Source organism: Dendrobates tinctorius, unplaced genomic scaffold (genome assembly GCF_039654945.1).
Source record: "Dendrobates tinctorius isolate UK_male_01 unplaced genomic scaffold, ASM3965494v1 ptg000612l, whole genome shotgun sequence".
Lineage (NCBI taxonomy): Eukaryota > Metazoa > Chordata > Amphibia > Anura > Dendrobatidae > Dendrobates > Dendrobates tinctorius.
Window position 1 is genome coordinate 294,796 of NW_027362267.1, and position 26,747 is coordinate 321,542.

General features: G+C 46.4%; 1 protein-coding gene across 1 annotated transcript in view; it reads right to left on the bottom strand.

Annotated features, from left to right (window-relative positions):
- LDLRAD3 (low density lipoprotein receptor class A domain containing 3) overlaps positions 1–18,281 on the bottom strand; it is a 141,529-nt gene extending 123,248 nt beyond the window's left edge. Inside the window, exon 1 of the mRNA XM_073565243.1 lies at positions 18,008–18,281. Coding sequence (XP_073421344.1) covers positions 18,008–18,110 — 103 coding nt within the window. The 5' untranslated portion in view covers positions 18,111–18,281. The remainder of the gene's footprint in view (positions 1–18,007) is intronic.
- Between the last annotated feature and the right edge of the window lie 8,466 nt (positions 18,282–26,747).

A 26,747-nucleotide genomic window follows, 5' to 3' on the forward strand; every position in this document is an offset into this window, starting at 1 on the left:
ACTATGAGGTGGCTAATTCTGTATGGAGGACTATGAGGTGGCTAATTCTGTATGGAGGACTAGGAGGTGGCCCATTATACTGTTTGGAGGACTAGGCTTCCTCCTCACCAAATATAATTATGAAAAACGTCCTTAACTGTAGATTTTTTTGTTTTAATAAATATCAAGGTTGGCCCGCGACTTTGTCCCATATTTTTAATTTTGACCTTCTGTGTATTTGAGTTTTACACCACTCATGAGGGGCAGTAAACCGAAACACAGTGTCTGCAAACTGAGATTCTGGTTTGGCTTTCATGTGACAAGGCTCGATAAAGGGTCGACATTGGCTTTTAGGATTGCTACTTCCAATAGGTGGCACTAGAGTTCTAGTGCTCTTCCTCAAAGGAAGAGACAATTTGCACATCTCTGATCTAAATGGAGAGGTTTCGGCAGCACACGCAGAAATTTCTGCAAGCTCCAATCAGACCTGAATGTTTCCATATAATCAAAAATTGCAAGCGACAACGCAAAGATGTAGCCAGTGTCAGGATTGTTGCACCACCTTTTCCTTATGTGGAAGCATCGAGAGATCTTACGGGTGACCATCATGAGACCAGTGGACAGCGTTGAGTCCCGGCCAGTCATTTTCTTCGAGCAGCAGATTTGCCACCCGTTATTCTAAAAAAAAATAGCGGGGGTAATAAAGCGTGCAGGAGCAGTAACGACGCCGATTCTGGATGCCATCCAACCTTCCCAGAACTTTGCAGATGAACTTACAGTTTCCTGAGAACTAACCTGATTAACTCATTGCCTGCCATCGCGCTCAGCCACGTGCCCTCCCTTGTACGCAGCCCTCTGGGCGAGTAGCTAAAGCAATAAGAAAGACAGTCATCCGTTCAGGCAAAAAATTCGGTTAATATTTCAGAGCCGATCTCCTCCCGGAGGCTTTTGGAACGCTCTTAAAAACATTAGTCGTTTAGGTCTCCTTTTTTAATTTGCAACGTTATATTTTTTATTGCCAAATAAAAGCACTAAGCGAAGCCGTAAATCACGGGGCGCGCATTACCCATCTCGCGGGCCTTGGACTATAACGGATCTTCTGTCATCAGGCGGGGACATTAAACAAAAATCAGCACTTTTATCCTCAAAAAAAAGAAGAAAAAAAAAAAAAGTCACAGATGAGGAGGGCATATTTCTTAGATGTGGGCAGTTTGTGCAGCAGATGTCTGCTCCGTACGGTGATACTGCAGGCTGTGCCGCTCTGCATTATGGATGCAGACGCTGCGCTTTAACTTGGTAAACACATCGTATCAATTTTTAATTTGGTTTAAAAAAAAAAAAAAGCAGCATTTAAGAAGAGCATAGGACTTGTACTTTATGTCAGTGATAAAATATGCAGCACTGGAGGTGCAGTCTTGGAAAGCAATGTGCTAGGGTTCGTAGGGATAGAAGCAAAAATAACATTATTACCGTACATAAGTGGATGGAGTCTATATAACCGCCATGACCGAGGCAGGAGTCAGAGGTCTGTACATCGGGGCTCCTTGTGGGGAGTCTTACATGCAGTGCCTTCTGGGAATAAGTATGCAAATTAACTCTCCTCAAGAAGAAAGAAACCCAAGCATCTACAGCCACCAAAAGATAACTACCCTATAAAAACAAATATTCAGCCCCTTAATGCCCTCCGTGAATGATCATAAGTGTGCCGTCTCTGAACCCGTGTGACCACCGACAGGAACCGGGCTGATACACACAGCCGGGCCTCCTGATGTTTAGCCCCTAGATAGTTCAGTCAACCTATCTGTCAAAACAAAACAAAAAAAATAAGATAAGGGCCATACAGGAAAAACCTTGACCTGACGGAAAGGTTTGAAAGGCCAGAGGCAATTTTCACCACCCCATTTGTTGATGAAGGGGCTTTTGTAACAAGCTCCATTTTTTAATATTTTGTTTTAGCTTTCCCATTGAAAAAAACTTTTAGATACTGATTGACATCTGATAACCCAGTGTAGATCAGCTTCACACGTTTATACTTAATGGTTTGCCATGTCCAGAATGGCTGCAGGACTCTTAACCTGAACTTAAAAGGCTTGCAGGTATATATGGGGCTATTGAGTTGGTATCAGGAGATCGGCAGATGGCCCAGAGATTGAGGTCTACATCAAGACCGTGAGGATCAGGAAACCCACAGCTGGTCGAACCAGAGATTGAGGTCTACACAAACACCGTGAGGATCAGGAGACCCGCAGCTGGTCCAGAGATTGAGGTCTACACAAAGACCGTAAGGGTATGTACGATCAGCAAACATTGCGGGTTTGACGCTTGTGCAGCGTCCATCCTACAGCGTCTAGATGTTACAGCATAGTGGATGGGATTTTAAACGGAATCTGTCACCCTATTTTTCGCCTATCAGCTGCCGGCACCGACATCAGGGGCTTATCTATAGCATTCTGTAATGCTGTAGATAAGCACCCGATGTAACCTGAAAGATAAGAAAAAAAAGAGTTTTAAGGTCCCATCACACATAGGGAGATCGCTAGTGTGATCGCTGATTTTGTGACGCAACAGCGATCTCACCAGCGATCTCGCTCCCCCGCCAGGTATCGCTGATCGTGCAGGAATGTCCTGGGCCATTTTTTGATTGTTGGTCTCCCGCTGGTCAGCATGCATCGCTGCATGTGGCAGCGGGAGACCAACGATCAGCGAGCTCCCGTGTGCTTAGCTACCTGATATTTACCTTGGATACCAGCTCCTAGCGCGAGCACGCTGGTATCCAAGGTACACAGCGGGCAACTAAGTGACGCGCTTGCTTAGCTATCCGATATTTACCCTAGATCCCAGCGTCCTCGCTGGTCCTGATCGCTGGTGAGTCTGCCTGTTTGAAAGCTCACCAGCGATCATGTAATGACGCACCAGCGATCCTGACCAGGTCGTATCATTGTCGAGATCGCTGGTGCGTTGTTTACTGTGACGGGACCCTTAGATTATACTCACCGGGGGGGCGGTCCGGTCTTGGTCCGATGGGTGTTGCGGTCCGGTGCCTCCCTTCTTCTAACAGTGATGTCTTCTTTGCTGCCTGTCGTGGCTCCTGCGCAGGCGCACTGCTCTGCCCTGTTGAGGGCAGAGCAGAATACTGCAGTGCGCAGGTGCCGGACCTCTCCCGGCACCTGCGCACTGCATGACTCTGCTCTGCCCTCAACAGGGCAGGTCAGTGCGCCTGCGCAGGAGCCACGACAGGCAGCAAAGACGAGGACGTCACCGTTAGAAGATGGGAGGTGACCGACGGGACGGCGACACCCATCGGACCGAACCGAACGCCAGGGTGAGTATAATCTCTTTTTTCTTATCTTTCAGGTTACATTGGGGGCTTATCTACAGCATTACAGAATGCTGTAGATAAGCCCCTGATGTGGGTGCCAGCAGCTGATAGGGTGACAGATTCCCTTTAAGAAATCCCATGCCCACTATGCATCCAGAGACACTCGCGGCTCACCTGCGGAGACGGACACGCGGCGCGTCTCTCTAGACCGCAGCATGTCAATTTCTCTTGTGGAGTCCCGAGTCTCTGCAAGAGAAATGTCGCCAATAAAATGTATTGGACCCGTTGAATCCACACAGTTCAGTGAACACATACGGATTCACCTGCATTTAATAGCCAGCAGCGCTTCGGACGCAGCGAACGTGGTCCAGACATTGAGGTCTACACAAAGACCTTGAGGATCAGGAGACCCGCAGCTGGTCCAAACATAGGCCAGTTTCACATATCCATTTTGGCGGACACAAAACACACCAAAAGTCTCAACCTTTTGCGACATGTCGAGGCATTTTACCACAGAAAACTCGCAAAATTTATATAAATTATGACATTTACTTACACAATATATTGCTGCCGGGAGTTCAGAGTATATAGTACATAGCTTATGTAGTAACATGGCTGAATAGCTGACAAGACTCTCTCCAGGGTAAGTAAGAAGAGGCTATATTGTCTGCTGCCAGAAGGGGAAGGCGTCTGATTCTAGCCAGAGAAAACCGCAAAAAAAAAAAAAAAATGGAAAAAGCTATATTTCTTGCTGGTAAATTACTTTAAGTTAGCAGCCTTTAAGGACTTGAGGTACAAAATGGATTCATGTGATATGATCCCCTCTTAAATTCAGAATTCCCCTTATGTTTTTTGTTTTTTTTTGGGGGGGGGGAAAGAGTAGATTTAATAGAGGAAATAAATAATTGATATAGCCATGAATTACAAGTATTATACACTGGCTGATGGCATCATGTAGGGGTACCAAGAAAAACAAAGTTCACTTCTGTAATTGCCAGACTCTGACCCCAAGACGTTGCTATTGTGCCATTAATAACTTTCCTCCCTTTCCTCTGGGTGAAGGTCGGGAGGTGCACAGACCTTTAATAAATAAGCAGCTTCTCATTTTCTTTTCTCGGAGGTTTTTCCTTTAGCTTTTTACAAGTTCTGCTTCATAGGACCCTTAGATCAGCAGCAGCACCAATATTGTATCTGCTATTTATAAGTAATAATAAAGGGACTTAAAACGTGCCCGCAGGACCTTCACAGCGTAACCCCACATTTAGCTGATGTGACGAGGACCACCATCACTCTCTCGCTGGTAATATTACAGCAGACCCCGTCGACCGCCACAAGAAAGCCGCCGGCTAACATATATGAGTCATTGCTGCACATTTTCCATAACGGTAGAAACTAGGAAAAAGGGCAAGGTATATATGAGCAATAAAGTACTCCTGCTTGCCATAATCCAGGGGTTAGTGGTGGAGTAGAGATATTCAGCTCAGTAAGAGAATTAGTAGCACGGCAACAACCATATTTCAGAAAAAAAAAAAAAATTTGCAAACAAAACGGTCATTCCCTTTCCACAAAATCTTCTTGGCGGCTCAAGTAAGGCCACCCCAAAGACACGGATTTTGCACTAAAAATCCACAAACAATTACAGTATCACTCACTTTTCCATGCAGATCGTCAAACCAATACCAAGGCCACAATGTTGTGGATTATTTGAGGACGATCCATCGGTGTCTAGAGCCACTGATTTCCGCATTGGAAACAAGCGGTGCCAATGACGTTACGACCACCCAACCTCGCCGAGAAATGGGCACGAGTTGCAAATTTTGAGCATGTTGTCCTATCCTAATAAAAAGGATCCATGCTTGATACAAGGTCGAAGCATCTAGACAACAAAAAAAAATAAAAAATAAAAAAAAGAGGGAGGATGAATACTGTCACGAAATGCCAAAAAAGCGTATGCCAAAATTACTTTTTAGGCAATTGGATAAACTGGGTAAATAGGGCATTATGGATCAGTTTGATGTATTGGTCGGGACTCGGGAGCTCTTCGGGCACATACACCAAATTAGCAACAAGGCCTAAAACTGCCTAAAGGAACCCTACAGGTGCCCTACAGTTGCCCAAATCCGGCCTAAGCCAAGCGTATGGAGAATTAGTGACCGACACGATATCGGGATAAAGAACAGTTGGACATGTTGAATTTTAACGCCCGATTTTTTTTCTTTATAAAAACAGATAAGCCCTGTTTCACACATCCGTTTTTTGTGTCCGCCAAACGGATCCGTTTCCGTTTTTTTGTCGCTAACGGATCCGTTTTATTGACGGATCCGCGGTAGCCGCTCATGCAAGTCTCTGGGAAAAAAAACGGATCCACCAAAAACATGGCGGATCCGTTTTTAACGGAAAACGACGGATTTGGACGGATTTAAAAAAACGGAAGTGTGATCCAGGCCTAAGCTGCACACAGTCGATATTAGGGTGTGTGCACATGCTGCGGATCCGCAGCAGTTTCTGCTGCATTGTACAGTACCTTTAATTTCTATGTAAAATGAAAACCGCAGTGCAGATGCTGCGGAATTTTCTGCGGTTTCAAATCCGCAGAAAGAATTGACATGTCAATTCTTTCTGCGGATTCCGCTGCGGTTTGCCATCTGCTGCATTGTAGAGATGATAAACTGCAGGGCAAAACCTCAGGTCTTCTGACCTGCGGATTTACCTGCGGATTTTACTAAATCCGCGAGGACAAATCCGCAGAGCATTCCGCAGCGTGTACACACACCCTTAACGTTCATGTGTACGGGGCCTGGGTGGGTAGGAATCGAGCGTCATAGATTTGCACTGGGTATTAACTACATACGATTTTTTTCTGTATTTTAAAATCATGGATGACACGTTCTTCTTCATTGTGATTTATCACGAGAAATTTTCCCCAGACAAAACCTTTAAATCCCAAAATCTGATGGGTACAACGATCTAACGGTGGCCATTCTTCACATTTAGTAGTCTTTTGTTATTTCTAGGTTGTAGGAAAAGGAGATTGTCGTTAATGTAAAATAAACTGATTGCGAGTCATAATTCAGGATCAGGGGTGGAACGTAGAGATACACAATTACACTTATTACTCGCACACAATCTACCTGGAAATAAGAAATACAATTTCCTTTAATCCACTTAAGTAGGTGCATCTATTCGAGAGGTAGGAGTTTAATTAAAATGACAAGAGTGAGACGCCGGAGGCGCCGTGAAATGTGAACTCATGAGGCATCTGTGCAGGAGAGACACCGAGGCTTAATGAGGAGCATGAAAACTTCTATGAAATACTGGAGATGGGAACATCACGTAAAATTTTACTCCTTCATGTCCGAGGCACATCACCACTTTGGAATTGACGAAGCCACGTTCTGATGATTCTTAGTTACATCGGCCATAGGAAAAGACAAAGGCAGCAAGTATGGCCACTATTACAACTCCCTATGGGACGGTTACTCGGCTTTCCCAGCATCCTGAAAAGGGAATAAGCAATATGGTGGCAGGGGAGGCATCACTGGTCAATTTGGGAAAGATGGAGAACGACTTCTAAAATACAATTTTAAATAGTTTTTGTCAAAGCTAGACACCAGCTATCATGGCTGCAATTACGATTTCTATCCTTATGTGAAACGGTTTTACCAAACTACAAAACATTTGGAGGTGGTACCTTTTATGCTTTACCAGGTACTTTGAAAGCAGGATGCCATATTGGGGATGTAGCTCTGCATACCTGGGTCAACGGGCCGCTCAGGAAGCGGAAAATATTGTGTTATGGCCACGTTAACAGCTCTAAAGATGAAGGATTACAGCAAATCCATGGCAAAAATCCTTGTGTTACATGCAGCTTTCATCTAGATTTCTCGCAAAATTCACCTCTCGCAATGGAAAAGGTCCACAATATTTCTGCAAATCCACAGCAAAACCAAAGTTAGATTTTTATTATTATGCATTTATATAGCGCCATTTATTCCATGGCGCTTTACATGTGAAAAGGGGAAATATAGACAAGTATAATAAACATGTGTAAGAGAAGGAACACACAAGTACATAAGGAGAGGGGACCCTGCCCGCGAGGGCTCACATTCTACAGGGATGGGTGAGGATACAGTAGGAGGGGGTAGAGCAGGTCGTGCTGTGGTTCAGTAGACCGAGGATCATTGCAGGCTGTAGGCTTGTCAGAACAGGTGGGTCTTCAGGTTCTTTTTGAAGGTTTCCGTTGATGGTGAGAGTCTGATGTGTTGCGGCAGAGAATTCCAGAGCATGGGGGAAGCACGGGAGAAGTCTTGTATGCGGTTGTGGGAAGAAGAGATAAGGGGAGAGTAGCGAAGGAGATCTTGAGATGATCGAAGGTTGCATGCAGGTAGGTACCTAGAGACCATGTCACAGATGTATGGAGGAGACAGGTTGTGGATGGATTTGTATGTCATGGTTAGGGTTTTGAATTGGAGCTTCGGGGCAATAAGAAGCCAGTGAAGGGCCTGGCATAGGGGGGGGAGGCTGGGGAATAGCGGGGAGACAGGTAGAATAGTAGGGCAGCAGAGTGTAGGATGGACTGGAGTGGTGCCAGTGTGCTAGAGGGGAGGCCAGAGAGTAGGAGGTTGCAGTAGTCGAGGCGGGAGATAAGAGCATGCACTAGTGTTTTTGTGGTTGAGGAATGAGCGGATCCGGGAAATATTTTTGAGTTTGAGGCGGCAGGAGGAGGCGAGGGCTTGGATATGTGGTTTGAAAGAGAGCGCAGAGTCGAGGATCACCCCAAGGCACCGAGCGTGCGGGACTGGGGAAAGAGAGCAGCCGTTGACATTGATGGATAGGTCTGGTGGAGGGGTAGAGTGAGATGGGGGAAAGATGATGAATTCTGTTTGTCCATGTTCAGTTTGCGAAAGCGAGCAGAGAAGAAGGCTGAGATAGCAGACAGACTTTGTGGGATTTCAGTCAGTAAGGAGGCGAGGTTGGGTCCAGATACACATTTTTCTGCCAGTATGGCTTTTTTTTTTGAGCAGTAAATTTCCCCTACAAGTAAAAGTCGTTCATGCAGCCATTAAATCAGTCGGCAGTGCAACACCGATGTGCTGCCAACTTCATGCATGTGAAGAGAGGGCAGGGGTCTGTTCTGTTCCCACACAGTCTGTCGGACGATGTTAACAGTATGTCAAATGAGCTCGATGTATAAAGCCAATTGGTGGCATTTATCAGCAGAAAACGTATAAATGGGCGTAAAATGCCGTTCGATGCACACGAGCTGATCCAGCGATATACAAGCCTGTGGTCATTTAGTGGTCCGTTCACACAGGCCGTCACGAACTGGACAGTTGATATTATTGATCTGTCCCCGTATAGCGTGGATGCATATTGTCGGCAGCACTCCTTGCTTACACAGGGCGATGACAGTGGGTCATTTATGTGGGCCATCAATCAGAGGACAAACATGTTTTGCTGATACGAAGTTTGATCAACGGCATGTTTACATGGGACGTTGATTGGGAACATTTGATTTTAGGAATGTTTTCTGATTTTCAGCCCTATTAAGTGATAACAGCACAGTGTGTATAAGGTAAGCAAGTGCAGACAAGTCCAATTAATAAGGTTCAGCCAAAGAAAAAAATAAAATAAAAAATAATGGTCGCTTCTGTGTGCAAGAGACAAATACATCTCACAACAATGTCTGAAAGATGCATTGTTCTCCGCCTGCCATGCCACCCCATTTCCTTCCCAGAGGGGACAGGATTCAGACAGTGCTTCCATGCAAGAATCAGGTTACATGGGAGGAAACCAAAACGGCAGCGATGATGACGGCTCCTTATTAGCAATGTGGTCAACAGTGACTGACACCAAAGATATAAAGATAGCAGGGTATTATTATATATTGTCATCACAGGACAGCACGTCAGAACACGAAAGCAAAAGAGACCCGCTGCAGTCAGGGAAGAGACTGCACCAGCGTTGGAAAACCCTGTGCCAAAAAAAGTGTAGGAGTAGTGTACTACAAGTTGCAGGAAGCTCAAGGCTTGTTCATTGCTTAAAAATATACTGTGTATATATGTGGATGGAACAAAATAGAAAGCAAATAGCATCTGACGGATCCTTCATTATCGGGACTGATGAGTGTCACAGATAGGATATGCCAACACCGGTGCTCGGTGCACCCTTGAGGAGGCCAAGCACTTTTGTGCACCCTTCCCCACCTATCTCTGCCTCATCTTCCTTGGCTCTGGCTTTAACCGGAGCTAGATCGGACAGCGTAAAACAAGAGGATAGGAACAGATTGACATAAAACAAATGTCATGTGTTGCATATGAATTAATTCTTTTCCCAGGTCTTATTCAATTGCCATCAAGTAGGTGTGAAGTGGTACTGATCTGATTGGCCACACCAAGGGTGCAACGAGCGCCTGTGCTTGGTTTGTGCAGTCATTTTGTGCCCAGACAACACCACGCTTTGGTTCTGGAGAATCTCAGGAAAGGTTTCAGGTGTTTTCTTTTTATTCCTAGACCACCATCACTAGCATCCTTCGCTGCTCCTGTACTTTCCATAGTATTTCTTAGCCCTAATTTTCATGGCAAAGTTGGTCTTAAAAGCTTTTCAATTTGCAAATTACCAGTCAGATGTGGACGCAGAGACGCCATTTCCAGAAATTTAGCTTGCCTTATACTAATCCAACCCGTTGTGTTTTTACTGAATTCCCGAAGAACGGGGTAGGTCATCCATGAAGCTTTCCAAACTCCAACGTTTGCGCCATGGACATCTAACTCCACAGCAAGAACAGTCGGCTCCACCATGAAAGCGCTGGGACGGCGAAACAACAGTTTAAAAAGGGCTTGGCATGAGGCACCCTGTCCTCTGAGACACTGATCAAACCATATTGGAGGAAAAGTTCAGAAAATGTCTAATATACTTTGTCCTGCGACTCACTTCTCTGCCTTGAGCTGAGGATTAGAAAGAAGTAGGAGATTCGTAATACTTAAGAAATTTGCTAATCTTTTCCTCACTATGGCGTGATAGGCGTCTCAGAGGACAGGGTTCCTTATGGCAGGCTTCTTTCCTAAAATCCTGCGCATGCTGCATAGTGAACAGACGTGCATGTGCCCTGACATTAGACGTCAATGGTGCACGCGCAAGATTTTAGAAAGCCTTTGCCTCAGGTGGCCTGTCAACCGAGATGTTGATCAAGACACATTGGAGAGAAGTTTTTGAAAATTTCCAATGTACTTTGTGTTTCCAATCACGTTCCTTTGTAGATATTTTATTTGTAATCTATGCTATTTTTTTTGCAATTACTGGACAAACCAGATAAAGGCCTTACTTGCCCTACATAAATCCCATAAGCCTAAACTAGACATTTTTTTTCCTAGAAACTTGGGTAGGACCGCTCTGCTCATGTCACACTCTACCCTGATCCATTTTGTCATCCATACATGTAGGGATCTTACCCAAATGATAAACAACCCGACAGCCCTAGATCGGTGAATACGAGGGAAAAAAGGTTGTATGCCGTTTTGCCTGAGTACCATTATTTGCACAGGAGAAGTGATGACAGGCATGTAGCATCAGGCGTCTGTCTCGTGCGTGCTTTGCACAGATGGTATTCTACCTGCCGGGTTACATTCTGCACCACTTTAAATCCTAAAATCACAAACATCTTGACAACTGTAATCTCACTGTGTGCCTGTCTGCTGCGGGCTGGACTGCGGGCACAGAACTTGGGGTATGGCCTGCTGGATTCATCGGATGAGCAAATTATTGCAGACATTAGGAGCCAGATAGATCAGGATTTACTAGTCTTTCACTTCCATCAACGCCAACAGTGAAGCCCAAATACTTTCAATATCAGTGTTTCGTAGGTCTTAGCAGTGGCCCAAATTTTTTTTTTTTTTCTTAAATCAAGGCTTGTGCTATATTTCTATTAATTTATCCTAAAAAAAGAAGAAAAAAAATAAGCCAATTACAGCTCCATTTTTATAAGGCCCCAAAGGTCTAAGCGTCATTGGTCCTGACATAGTTTCCTTATTCCACAGCGAATGCAGGGTATGTTAGGATAAACCCAGCAGCTCAGATCTCATCCAGATATGTCCCAGAAAGGAGACGTAAGGAATACTACTCAGTCTGATGGAGGCGACAGGTCCATGTATTATATGGAATAACATTTATATGACTGTAATACAACATCCGGCCTACAGTGGTCGCTGCAGGGAAACTGTACGGCCAAATGCAGCAGAGAAGCCAGACACTTGGTGATCGACTGATCGCTGAACCAGCTTCTGTTTATACAGAATTTGATCTCGTTTAGTCAGCGAGACGACTCAGTCTGGCTCCTGAAACCCTCTGCGATCATCTCATGTCACAGTGGTAGGCGGCCAATGAATCCACACTTCCCCTGGAGAAGGTAAAAGGAACCTGTCCGGTTGAAAATGGTTTCAGTTCTGCAGGCAGGATGTTACAGAGAAGGAGATGATCAGATTGATAGATATTTTTGTGAAAAAAAAAAAAAAACACTTTACAGTAAAACTTCCATCTTATTGATTGAAATCCCTTGTATTTGTAGAATACAAATACAAGTCCAGCAGGCGGTCCTAAATCTGCCCCAATGTGTTCCAAACTTTGACCCATTTCTCTCCAAGGTCTAGTCACAAAATATAGGTAGATCTGCCCAAAGGTTGCAAGGATGTCCTCCAAAGAAAAAGATTTTGCAGCATCACAAACATTACAAGAATATGTAACATAATATCTGACATTAATAGTAAAATTCACGAACCCTTCGCCCCTCCATGACAGATCTGTAAACCTTGCTCCGAATTTTATTGTGGCAGCAAAAATAGTTGCAGATCAATAACCAAGGACGATTTACAGAGACAAGCTGCCGGCCAGTCGGTATTACAATGAGGCGCTTCTGTACGAAGAGCAGGAAGGAAGCAAAAAAGCAAATAATCTCAGGGATTAAAACAAACCGATGTCCAATGGTCAAAACCCAGGGCAGCAGCAGATAATCCCTACCTAATACTGACATAGTGACGGCTGCTGTAATACAACATATTGTAAGGCTTTATACGGACGTCACGAATATTAAATCTTACTACTTACACAATAATATACCAGCGATAGCTGTAAGCATGGCAGAAAGCAAGCACAGCCGAGGGGATGGCTGTGATACAGCAGGTAGCGCTGTAATGCAGGAAGGAAGGGGAAATAAAGCCAAACTCATGGGAAGAGTCATGCTAAACACACTAAACCCTCTACACACCCCGGGGCATGTGCCACGTGCAGCCAAAGGCTCCTATTCAACAGTCAGTGTTCAAGGAGGCCCAACCTGTCGCTGAATGTAAGCATCAGGGAAAACTCCTGATGGGGTGAGAAAAGAGCTTTACCCCTATACATATTAAAAGATGGGCGGGGACTGAATAGTTGCCTAACAGGCAGCGCTATTCAGTCCCCGCCCAACAGGCAGCGCTATTCAGTCCCCGCCCAACAGGCAGCGCTATTCAGTCCCCGCCCACCCCACCTGACAGCCAACTATTCAGTCCTCACCCACCTCAGCTGAAAGTCAGCTATTCAGTCCCAGCCCAACCCACCTGATAGCTCAGCATCAAAAAGGACACCAAGGAGCCATCACTTTAGGCTAGGTGGGCACAGGTTAAGTTTAAACTTTCAAGTAGAGTTATAAAGCCATTATGGCATGGATTATCAAAGTAAGTACATCAGTCTCATTCAGTCTAAGATCCATTTATTGATGTATCATCTCATTTATATTGTGAAAGGTGATAACATATCCACTCAAACACCTTGATCCTTTTTGTTTTCAGGGGAGCAAAGTGGTCGACAGGTGTCTGGTGGCATCTTTCTCCCCTCTGTACATTTTGTGTGTCCAATTGTGTGGCTTTCTCTGCAGATTTAACACCGATTTCACTTGGAGGGCATTTTACAAACACTCTATGCAAGTGTTTGTGGTATATAAAAAAAAAAAAGTTTCAGATTATGGCACACACCATATGTGCACAATAATTGGTGACTTTAAACCTTTTCCGCTAGTTATACCATTTTTTTTCTATAAAGTGAGCAGAGACTGGCGGGAGGGGGCCTAGCCTATCACCACATGACAATGTACGATGTATCCAAAATCTATGACAGATCATTGATGGCACAGATTTCATATTAGTGCTCTTTCACAAGTCCAGATATCATGGTCCAAGTTCAGACTGCAGCCATGAACGGAGTGGCTGGTTGGTCTCCTAGGCATACATGTGTCTGTCAAGCTCAGGTCTGGAGACCTGCCATGGTTCTGTGCATTGCGATCTCGGCCTGTGATATATGGACGTCGTAATGAGGCATTATGGTGCACCGACAGTTCAAAAATGTGCCAAATTTATTAAAAGGCTTTCTGCCCATAGGGTCAAGACTATTGATAAATTCCATCGCTAGTCAATGTGGCAAAACACTAATCTGAACAATTCTATTAAATTACATATTTCTGGTTGATATCAGTTTTGCATTTGAACCAGTCCTTATAATAACTGGGAAGGGAACAAAGTGTTTAAATAAAAAGTGATCCTATATAAGGATATTCGGGGTAGCAAAGGGGTTTGGGATGTTTTTTTGTTTTTGCTTTAGGACAGTAGATCTATAAATGTTAATATCATTTATATCCCGCACCTGCTCTAAAAAAGGGTAATGAACATGTCGCAGCGACTATTGAAGAGATTACTTGATCTTCTATACCAGAAACATTTACTCTCTTTTGTTTGTAAACATCCAATACAAGTTGTTTCTCATTTACTAACAGTAACTGCACTTACAGGAAACTTTTGCCAGATGAAACAATTGTTGGGATCCAGGTGAGGTGGAGGCAGAGATCACAGAAAATTGCCTGCACCAGATACAATTGTATCAAATCAGCAGTTTTAGCTTCTGGATACAAACAAGAATTTTTCAAATCACTGGCAGTAATGAAAAAAAATAAACATTAAGTCACAAAAATAATTACCAGTATAAATTAAAAAGTGTTAATCCTTGTTTGGTGTCTTCATAGAGAATGGGATGGCATAAATGGGGTAAGACTTAATTCACGGAAAATAAAGGAATACAAAAGCCTCATTATATTATAACCTGACATTTACAAGGCTTCGCCCTCAGACGGAGGCGCTGCCCCCAGGATTTGCTGCCTCCACATCTCTGCTTTCCTTTACTTGCCTGGAACTTTTCCACACGATATAGAAACTATAGTTTCTATAGGAGATGAAAGCATTTCACAAGCTGAATGCCTCCTTCCCCCCTGCGGGCCAGATGTGCTAAAAATGCGGGGTCTGAGGGATAACCCACAGCCCAGGAGATCACCAAGCTAAGCAAACACAAGTCGCTCTAGAAATGTACATAGCAAGGGACAAGAAGACACCCCAGTGTAGGAAGTGGAGGTAGAAATGAGCAGACACCCCAGTGTAGGAAGTGGAGGTAGAAATGAGCAGACACCCCAGTGTAGGGAGCATGGGAAACGAGCAAACAACAAGTGTTGAGAGACGGGGGAGGGGGTGGGCGAGCAGACACCCCAGCATCAAAAAGCGGGGGAAAAACTGAGCAGGCACCACAATGTAGAGAGCAGGAGAAAGGCAGACACCCCAGCGTAAGGGAGCGATGGAGAAAGAGCAGACACCCCAGCATAAGGGAGCGGCGAAGAAAGAAAGCAGAAACGTCAGCGTAAAGGAACGGCAGAGAAAGAAAGCAGACACCCCAGCGTAAGGGAGTGGCGCAGAAAGAGGGCAGACACCCCAGCGTAAGGGAGTGGCGCAGAAAGAGGGCAGACACCCCAGCGTAAGGGAGTGGCGCAGAAAGAGGGCAGACACCCCAGCGTAAGGGAGTGGCGCAGAAAGAGGGCAGACACCCCAGCGTAAGGGAGCAGCAGAGAAAGAAAGCAGACACCCCAGCGTAAGGGAGCGGCGGAGAAACAAAGCAGACACCCCAGCGTAAGGGAGTGGTGGAGAAAAAGAGCAGACACCCCAGCATAAGGGAGCGGCGGAGAAACAAAGCAGACACCCCAGCGTAAGGGAGTGGTGGAGAAAAAGAGCAGACACCCCAGCATAAAGGAACGGCAGAGAAAGAAAGCAGACACCCCAGCGTAAGGGAGTGGCGCAGAAAGAGGGCAGACACCCCAGCGTAAGGGAGTGATGGAGAAAAAGAGCAGACACCCCAGCGTAAAGGAACGGCAGAGAAAGAAAGCAGACACCCCAGCGTAAGGGAGTGGCGCAGAAAGAGGGCAGACACCCCAGCGTAAGGGAGTGGGGGGGGGGGAGCAGACACCCCAGCTTAAGGGAGTGGGGGGGGGAGCAGACACCCCAGCTTAAGGGAGTAGGGGGGGGGAGCAGACACCCCAGCTTAAGGGAGTAGGGGGGGGGAGCAGACACCCCAGCTTAAGGGAGTAGGGGGGGGGAGCAGACACCCCAGCTTAAGGGAGTAGGGGGGGGGAGCAGACACCCCAGCTTAAGGGAGTAGGGGGGAGCAGACACCCCAGCTTAAGGGAGTAGGGGGGAGCAGACACCCCAGCTTAAGGGAGTAGGGGGGAGCAGACACCCAGGCTTAAGGGAGTAGGGGGGAGCAGACACCCAGGCTTAAGGGAGTGGGGGGGAGCAGACACCCCAGCTTAAGGGAGTAGTGGGGAGCAGACACCCAGGCTTAAGGGAGTAGGGGGGAGCAGACACCCAGGCTTAAGGGAGTGGGGGGGGAGCAGACACCCAGGCTTAAGGGAGTGGGGGGGGAGCAGACACCCAGGCTTAAGGGAGTGGGGGGGACAGACACCCCAGCGTACAAGAGTGGGGGGGGGAGCAGACACCCCAGCGTACAAGAGTGGGGGGGGAGCAGACACCCCAGCATAAGGGAGTGGGGGGGGGAGCAGACACTCCAGCATAAGGGAGTGGGGGGGGGAGCAGACACTCCAGCATAAGGGAGTGGGGGGGGGAGCAGACACTCCAGCATAAGGGAGTGGGGGGGGGAGCAGACACTCCAGCATAAGGGAGTGGGGGGGGGAGCAGACACTCCAGCATAAGGGAGTGGGGGGGGGAGCAGACACTCCAGCATAAGGGAGTGGGGGGGGGAGCAGACACTCCAGCATAAGGGAGTGGGGGGGGGAGCAGACACTCCAGCATAAGGGAGTGGGGGGGGGAGCAGACACTCCAGCATAAGGGAGTGGGGGGGGAGCAGACACTCCAGCATAAGGGAGTGGGGGGGGAGCAGACACCCCAGCTTAAGGGAGTGGGGGGGGAGCAGACACCCCAGCTTAAGGGAGTGGGGGGGAGCAGACACCCCAGCATAAGGGAGTGGGGGGGAGAGCAGACACTCCAGCATAAGGGAGTGGGGGGGAGAGCAGACACTCCAGAGCAAAAGAGCAGAAAGGAAATAGGCAGAACCCCCCCCCCCCCCAGCATAAAAGGCAGTGGGGGTAAATGGGCAGGGCTGCCCACCATAAGGGAGCAGTGGAAAAAAAAAGCAGACCTCCCCCAGAGTAAAAGGAGGGGGAGGAAATGAGCAGACACCCCAGTAGGGCTATGGAGTCGGTAAGCCAAACACCTCAGTGTCCTCAATTTCCCTGTCTCCAACTCCACAGCACTGGTCACTACTGAGCATGGACTTAAAGTGCAGCACAGATTTTTTGAATACTTTCCTAAATTCTTAGGGAAAAATGCAAAGCACATCCTGTATTGTATTATGGTACCCAGTTTATTTTATCATTTTAGGAGTCTGTCCATTTTATACAGATTCTGAAGCACTGCACCCCAGCATAGTGAAGTGAGAGGGAAAAGAGCAGACACCCCAACGTATGGTATTGGGAGAAGAAAAGAGCAGACATTTCAATGTAAAGGAGAGGGGGAAACGGACACAAACACCAATGTAGACGTAGAAACTGAGGAAATAAGCAGAGACCCCCCCAAGGACCATATATAAAACACAATTAAAAAAAAAAAATCACAACACTTGTCTAAAATAATAGATATCACTATGAAGAAGACTTCCCTCCTGCATAAACATAATAAAGCAGACACCCAAAATACAGATTGCAGTGCAGACAAGTGTCCGTTGCAAAACTACAACTCCCAGCATACCCTGCCACAACTCCATGCAGCGTCTGTGCCCATAGGTTTGTTATGGGCGTCTGTGGCGGATGCAGAGAGGTCACCTAGTGGCTTGTATGGACAGTGATATAATTGGGGGAATCTTCCCTCTTCAGGATGTGCAAAATAGCTGTGTTTTGGGGTGAAACACTACAACTCCCAGCATGCAGACCACCAGAAATCCTCAGGCCAGCTCCCCAAAATCACAACTTGACTCTGCCATCACTATTACAACTTGGACCCCAAAATACACCAATTCTTCAGTTCCCCCTAAACAGACCCTGAATTAGTACAAAATCCCCCTAAAATCCAGATCTTGGAGGGGCCAGGATGAAGGATCCAGATGTAAACAGCAGCAGAGCGCCCCCTATGTCACACAGAATGATAGATATTTAGAGGGGATGTCAGTGATGGGGGGCAGGGTCCTGCTGCTGCAGGTCTGTGGGGGGCCACACAGGACAACAACAACACAGAGGAGGGGGCACCCAGGAGCACGTGACACAGGTGGGAGGGGTGAGGAACAAAAGTAAGTGCCCCCACCCCCGTCGCTGTCATGGACGCCCCTCTACCCCCTCATAGAAGTGCATTAGTGTTTACTCACCCACTGAGCCCAACATGAGACACAGGAGCCACATGTCCCGGAGGGCGGGGGCGGCCCGGCCTCTCCTGGGGGGCACACACCGCCCGGGCACAGCTCTCTCCATTCAGCAGAGCCGCAGCCCGGGACTCATCGTGCCCTTCCCCTGGAAGCAGAGCCCCCGGAACGAGAGTGACACGGCCACTGTGTATGTGCGAGCCTCTGACATGCGCAGTGAGGCGGCTGCTGCATCTCCAGTACCCAGCGCCGCACCATGTGATGCACCCGGCTGTAACCTACACTGTACTAATGCCTTCACCGTAGCAACCAATCAGCGCGCGGCTTTCATTTTTAAATCCTTCCTGGGAAAACAAAACGCCAGTTCTGATTGGTTGCTACGGGCATCAGAAAGGCCTAGATTCCATTAAAAGCCTAAATTTACAAATTTTGGCCACAAAAATCAGATTCCTTTCTTCCAAGAGCCTTAACATTTTTTTTTTTTAAATAATTTGTTTATTTTCAGGACGAATTGTAGTTTTTTTTTTTTTTTATGACATCAGTTTTACCATATTCTGTAAAAAAAAAAAAAAAAAAAAATGCAAAATTTCAAAATGGGGTAAAAAAACAAAAAAAAAACTAATTCTGCCATTGTTTTTATGATGTTCATTGTGTGGTAAAAATGACACGGTAACGCGATTCTCCCAGTCAATATGATCTCACCAAGGCCAAACTTGTCCAGTTTTCTTTATTAATTTAATGATGAAAAATTAAAAAAAAAAAAATGTGAAAAATAAATTGTTTCTGTCGTCATTTTCCGAGACCTAAAACTTTCTTTTATTTTTCCCTCGGTAGAGCTGGATGACGTTTTCTTTTTCTTACCTACCGAACTGTAGTTTTTAGCGACACCATTTTGGGGTATTATTTGTAGGATTTTTGGGGAAAGTGAAAAAAACGAAAAACAGCAATTCTGGAGTTTTGATTTATTATTCTTTACAGCATTTATTGGACGGGATAAACAGTTTTATGATTTGATAGATCGAGCCTTTATGGACGTGGCCATACCAAGTGTCCTTATTTAGGCTGGTTTCACGTCAGCGCTTTTGTGCGCAGCGCATCGTGCGCAATAGAAACACATGCGTCTTTACATGCGTTTGCGGTTTTTATGCGCATTCGTTCTTTTGGGGTTAAAACCAGTGTCTACGCATTTTTACGGCTACAACACATGCTCACGAAAACGCAGACGAACTCATCTCCATGCGCACGCCTGCGCTCTCATAGACTTTAATGCGTTTTTTGGGGGGACGCATTCCGTGCGCGAGAGAGTGCATGCGTTTTTGTGACTGAAATTCGGCGTCAGAAAAATGCAACATGTTGCGTTTGCCGATCCACGACGCACTCGCCCAGACGACGCATGCGCACAAAAACGCATACGAGCACGTGCAAACGCAATACCATGCGCCCCCCATGTTAAAGATAGGGGCGCATGACGCATGCGCACGTATGCGCCGCAATCGCTGCGCACAAAAGCGCTAATGTGAAACCAGCCTTATTTATTTTCTGATGGGGGGGGATTACATTTTTATTTTATTTATTATTTTATTTTACTTTATAGCTTTTATTTTTACGTTTTTAGTCCTCAGTAGAGATTTATGGTCAGACGTCTGTTGGTGCATATTTATGAAACGTTACAATATTTTATGTATTTGTCTTATGTTTTCACTGTTATTTTGTATTACTTTTTATATTAATATTGTTGTAATCCCATCATGCAATTTTTTATTAATCATTATTGTTTTTACGTACCCCGCTCCTTTCCTCTTATATTCAGCAATTAGCTTTAACTGATATCAAACACCACAAATGCAAAAAAAAAAAAATTAAAATTACAAAAAATGTAAATGAAAGTTTTCCGAATGCACTGTGGAGTATTTGGGGAGTTTTTGATGTTGCAAATTTTCTGCACTTATTAGCTAAATTAGGTTACTTTCATTGAGTTTTTTAGTACATTTTTACATGGGTTTTTTTTGCATCTTTTATGCTGTAGTTTTTGCTTCTTTTTTCTATGTCATGTTGTAAAGAAGCTTCTTTGTTTTTGATACTTCCTGGTATTTTGCTTTGACAAAGCTTTATTGATACAGTCATGTGCTGATTACATACAGCTTTAGCGCATTTCTGCAGCGCATGTGCGTTTTTAACATGCAGATTTTCCACGGCTGATGCTATTCTATGTGGAAAAATCCATACACAAAACTCAGCATACCCACAAGAGAAAATGCCATGAAGTGGACATTCTGATGAGCACTTAAAGGGGTTGTCCACCTTTGGGAACAATGTATTATTTTTATTATTATTGTTTTTGCCTAAATGTATGTATTTAGGCATGCTTGTATTTGGGTTTCATTAAAAATTCTGCACAGTTTATTTCTTTACAGGCTCATTGTTTCTCTGCACTTTCAAATTTGATTGTGATCTATGGTCATAAATCAGCTGAGCCCAGAAAAAGACAGATAATAGAGTTACAAACTCTCCATTGGAATGTTATGGTAGGCTCCCTGACAAATTCTCAGTTAACTCATCTGGCAATAGACAGTGAATCACGGTGTCTGTACAGCGCAAATGATGCTACATTTTTATTGAAACCCAAATGTAAAAATTATTTTTAGCCCCAAATACATGCATGTAAGTAAGAAAACAAAATTGAAAGTCTTTTCCCTGGTCTAAAATATCTGTGTGTATATAAATATATATATAAATAATGTATTTTTTCCCCTTTGTATCTGATTCTGATTCACTTCTTTCAATGTGATAGTATTTTTTTCTCTGTTCACATCTAAAGCTGCATTCAGTATTTTGATATATTATGTAACTTAGGCCGGTTTCACATTTGCGTTATAGGCCGCAGCGCCGGCCTGCGCGTACCCGCTGCTAAGCCCCGCCCCCTGCCGTGCCTCCGGCGCATGACGCTGCATGCGTCATGCGTCCCCTATCTTTATCACTGAGGACGCAGGCCGTGCGCAGGCGCCTGCGTCCTTTTGACGGTGCGCCGAGCGCAACCAAATTGCAACAGGTTACGTTTGGCGCTGGTCGGCGCACCGTCAAAAGGACGCAGGCGCCGCCAAACGCATACTGCGCACGGCCTGCATCCTCAGTGATAAAGATAGGGGACGCATGACGCATGCAGCGTCATGCGCCCGGAGGGACTTAGCGGCGGCCATGCGCAGGCCGGCGCTGCGGCCTGTAACGCGAATGTGAAACCGGCCTTAACAGTATTATTACCCAAAACTCAAGTTATCCTCTTGTAGGAGGGTAAGATATGATGTCTCTCATGTCTCCCTTCCCTCTGATTGTCTTCCAGTTCTTAATGTTTACAGACGTGTTTTTCTGATTATTGCCTACGGTACTGCTACATTTATAATTATGTATTACTGCTCATTACTTATGGTATTGCCACTTGAATGTGTTACCATTATATAGATAACTGTATATATTGCCTCGTGTTCTTGTATGATAATATTGCATGTATATTATGTGTCCTTTGTACATGTACAGTCAGGAAAAGTTAGTGCATTCTTCTTGGGACATTAGAGGAGGGCACTTTTAGCATATAGCTCCCCCATAGGTTGGGTAGTTGTAATTATGTTGCGGGCCACTAGGTGGGGGTATACTAGTGGGATCTGATAGGAAGTTCATAGTGTGTTAATTGTAGGAGAGGTTGCTGAGAGTTAAGGTTAGCGCTGAAGAGTGGTTTAGTGAGACGGGGCCAGGGCGCCTAAGAGTCCACATGGGCTATAGGCCCGGACAGCTTGGCAGTCACGTAACGTTAAGTTGTTATTTCCCACGTTACCCACGGCCACTGCAGGTCTTAGCAGTGGATCAGAACAGGAAAAGGAATATGTGGCGTCTTACCGCCTGGGCCAATGCGTTTAGGGCAGAAGTTGGCTGGACTAAGGAGATGAAAGGAGTTGGCACTTTGACGAGATCGGTACAGATGGGCCGGATGCTTCACCGGGGGTCACCAAACGTAGTGATTGATGAATTCATGTCTGGGGCGAAACAGGCTGAAGGAAATGTCATTGTAATGAGGTCAGACCTGGAAGGAGCTGGGAAGCAGTCTAGTACGGTCCGGTCCGGGCGTGTACTGCACAGAAGTGACAGCAAGCAAGGGAAAGATCAGGAAGCAAGCAAATGTTATGATGTACCAGCTGTGGATGTAACGTGCGAATTCCTAAGTTAAGAAAGTGTTTAAGTTGTCTCGGACTGTGCCTCCACTGATGGGGTCACCTAGAAGAGGGACCGTTATGGCCTGGGAGGTGCCTGGGTGAAGATGAATCTGGAGATGCAGGTATGCCGAGGAGCACAGTATTGTTTCATGTAGGGGAAGGGCTGGACGCAGCTGCCACCAGAGTACAGGTCACGACTACGGTTCTGGCCCTCCCTTACACGCTATCCATTATCCCCTATCTATGCTGATCACTAAAGAGCCAATCTCTGGGATCTCAAGCGATCCGGAGATCTCTTAAAAGTTTATTCCCAAAAGATCAAATTATCTTTTATACCATGACTATAGGATAACTTGCTTATTACTGGGAGTCTGACCACTGGAGCCCCCAGCGATCACAAGACTGGGAATTTTTAACCCTGAGAACAGGGTTCATCCAGAGTGGAGCAGAGGCATGCATACACAGCATGCACTGTGCATTGTGTATGGGGTTGCTGGAAATAGACTACTGTACTAGGCAGTCTCATTGAGAATCAATGAAGTGGAGGCTGTGCATGTGCAATGAACCGGGCTGCAGATCTCCATTCTCGGGTTCCAAAACCCCAAAGGAATAAAATGCTCTGGTATATGCACACAGGGAGTGCAAATTTCCCCATACAACAGTTGCATTTTGTATAGGATTTTACAAAATCTCATCCACTTGTGCAGAGAAAATACACATGGAAGTTGAGCAGCTCTGCGGATTTTACCGTCTGCACTGCAAATTTGCAACCTTTCCACAGTGAAATCCACAGTTTTGTTTTTTTTTGCCGCTGTGGATTTCCATGGGCTCATACACTTGAGGACTCTACACACATTATCAGTCAGTCGAACCCATCGATTTTAGAAGGACTGCCGGACTAGATAACGCGAATGGAGGTTTCCCAATATCAGATGCCATAGAACAGAAGGATCAGGCATATTGTTGTTGAACATGATCATTCCAGCCCTAACCCATCTCTTCAACCTATCGCTATCTTCTGGTACCTTCCCCTCTGCCTTGAAACATGCCACCATAACACCCATCCTCAAAAAATCAAACCTTGACCCAACTGCTCTGCCCAGCTATCGCCCCATATCACTGCTCCCGTTTGCTTCCAAACTCCTCGAACAGCATGTCCATGCTCAACTTTCCTCTCGCCTCTTGTCTGTCCCTCCTTGACATCCTGCAATCTGGCTTCCGCCCCCACCACTCCACTGAAACTGCCCTGACCAAAATTACTAATGACTTACTCACAGCCAAAGCTAACAGACAGTTCTCCATCCTCTCCTTCTCGACCTGTCCTCTGCCTTTGACACAGTCGACCACTGCCTACTGCTACAGATTCTTTCTTCCCTTGGCATCAAAGACCTCGCCCTGTCCAGGATCTCCTCATACCTTTCTGACCGCACATTCAGCGTCTCCCACTCCCACACTACCTACTCATCCCACCCCCTCTCTGTTGGAGTCCCCCAAGGCTCTGTCCTGGGGCCCCTACTTTTTTCCATCTATACCCTTGGACTAGGACAACTCATACAGTCCCATGGCTTCCAGTACTACCTGTATACAGACAACACTCAGACCTACCTCTCTGGCCCAGACGTCACCTCTCTGCTGTCCAGAATCCCGGAGTGTCTATCAGCCATATCCTCCTTTTTCACCTCTCGCTTCCTAAAACTCAATGGAGACAAAACTGAACTCATCATCTTTCCTCCATCTCACAGATCTTCCCTACCCGATCTGTCTATTATGGTAAACGGCATCACGCTCACTCCTGCACCTGAAATCCGCTGCCTCAGAGTAAGGGTACCGTTATGTAGGGGTGGCGGCGAGGCGACAGGGCCCAGGCAAATTTAGGTGATGATGGTGCTGATAGGCGGGGAAGGTGTGCTGTGCTCAGGTGATACAGATCCAACAGGGCTGGGGGGGGGGTGACCCACCTCTTAGCGCAGACAGACGGGAGGCTGAGACAGGAAAGTGTATGCAGCAGGTCCGTGCTTTATTCTCCAACTCCTTTAACAGCTTTCACAGTACATGACAAGAGATCTTAGGGATTGCTTCCCTCACAGACCCGGGTACCTCCACTTGTGCTGTGTGTCACCGTCGTGGTGTCCCCTGTGGTTCTCTTCGCTGTGGCTGCCCTAGGCACCTTCACCACAGCGATTCACCACCCAGGGTACACCGTTATCCTGACCCTCAGGGTGTCACTGCTACCGTCATCTGGGTCACCCCCCCGTGAACGTCCTCACTGTCAGGCTCTCTCTCTGAGGGTTCTCTGCTGCCTCTCCTCACAGCAGACCCTCCTCTCTTGTGAGCTCCCCAGGCTGACTGAAGCTTCTAGAAGCTTACGTCAGTATTTGTACTGTCAGCCTGGATAGCCCCGCCCACTGTCACCTGACAGTCACCTTTGCCCAATCAGAGTCACCTTGACCTCTGGCAGTTATGTAACACTCTCTTGACAGTTACATAACCACCGTCGTCGGTGCTTTCCACTGACCTCTAATGGACAGACTGCCACATGACACCCTCTTTTCCTATCTGTCTCTTACTACAGACAGAGCTGTCCACCAGCTCAACCTCCCCACAGTTACACAAAACGATGTCCAAGCGATCCCACCAACGATCTGACATGGATGGGATCGCTGGGACATTGTTAGCTGATAACATAGACAGCCCCTCCAGCGATCAGGACCAGCGAGCACGCTGGTTACCAACGTAAACATTGGGTTTCTAAGGGCCGCGGGGCCCTTAGAAACCCGATGTTTACCCTAGATATCTGCTACTCCGGTCTGCCTGCGCCGCTCTGCCTCCACCTCCCGCCCTGCCTGCAGTGCACGCTGGTATCTAGGGTAAACATCGGGTTTCTAAGGGCCCCGCGGCCCTTAGAAACCCAATGTTTACGTTGGTAACCAGCGTGCAGCGTCGCTCATCGCTGACTCCCGCTGCCACACGCAGCGATGCGCGCTGGCCAGCAGGAGACCAGCGATGAAAAAACGGGCCAGGACGATCCAGCAGATCAGCGATACCCGGCAGGGAGGCCAATCGCTGCTGGATGTCACACACAGCGATCTCGCTGGAGAAATCGCTGATGTGTCACGGGGCCTTAACTCTCGACTCTGACCTGTCCTTCAAACCACACGTCCAAACTCTTGCCACCTCCTGTCGCCTCCAACTCAAAAATATTTCCGGAATCCGTCCCTTCCTCAACCCTCAATCTACTAAAACTCTTGTACATACCCTCATTATCTCCCGCCTTGACTACTGCAACACTCTCCTCTGTGGCCTCCCTGCTACCTCTCTTGCACCACTCCAGTCTGTCCTCAATTCTCCGGCCTGACTAATTCATCTCTCTCCTCGCTACTCCCCTGTCTCTCCCCTCTGCAATCCCTCCACTGGCTCCCAATTCACCAATGAATCCAGTTCAAACTACTAACACTGACCTACAAAGCCATCCACAACCTTTCCCCTCCTTATATCTCTGAAGTAATCTCCCAATATCTTCCCTCACGTAATCTCCGATCCTCCCAAGACCTACTCTCCTCCACACTTATTCGTTCCTCACACAACCGCCTCCAAGATTTCTCCCGAATATCCCCCATCCTCTGGAATTCCATGCCTCAACACGTCCGATTATCCACCACCCTCGGATCCTTCAAATGGACCTGAAAACCCATCTCTTCAGGAAAGCTTACAGCCTGCAGTAACCATTCTGCTGCCTCACCACCGCCCGAGCTACCGCCTCATCACCACCAGAGCTGCTGCACCCCCGACCTTCTGTCTCTTCCCCACTATCCCATAGAATGTAAGTCCTCAAGGACAGGGTCCCCTCCCCTCTGTGCCAGTCTGTCATTGTAAATTTGTTTACTGTTAACGATATCTATAACTTTGTATGTAACCCCCCTTCTCATGTACAGCACCATGGAATTAATGGCGCTATATAAATAAATAATAATAACATGTCCAATTATTTGGACGTGTTAAACTTCTTATTCCGCTTTCCTCATTAAAAACAAATGCACGCTCGAGTATGCATGTGTATGGAAATGTTAAAATAATAACTGGATATGTATGTCCATTTTAGCTCAAAGCTACTGAACCTAAGTGAAAAATCGGTAAATGTACCCCCTTTTTATTACATATAATTGGCAGTATGGATCCTTTTAGGCCCCCTCAGTCTCCTGGCCCAAGGGCAACCACATCCTCTGCACCTTGACTAGTTACTACCCTGAGTAGGGTACTATCAAGGAGGTGGTTAAAATATCCAGATAAAAGAAGCTCTACCCTCTTCGAGAAGGCTGGATAAGACCTGTTTGGTACAAAAAAGTAAGAGATTTTTAATTAAGACTTATTACAATTTTTTTTTTCATTTTAGATCCATTGGAGCACAGGAGAAAACAAAAACATTTGTGACCTCTCCCTTTAAGGGGAATTGATTTTTTTTAAAAGAGTGTGGCTTGATCCCTTTATTATACTGCCCGTCCGCCGCCCTGTATGTAGGAGGGCCAGATCTTTTGCGCAGACACATT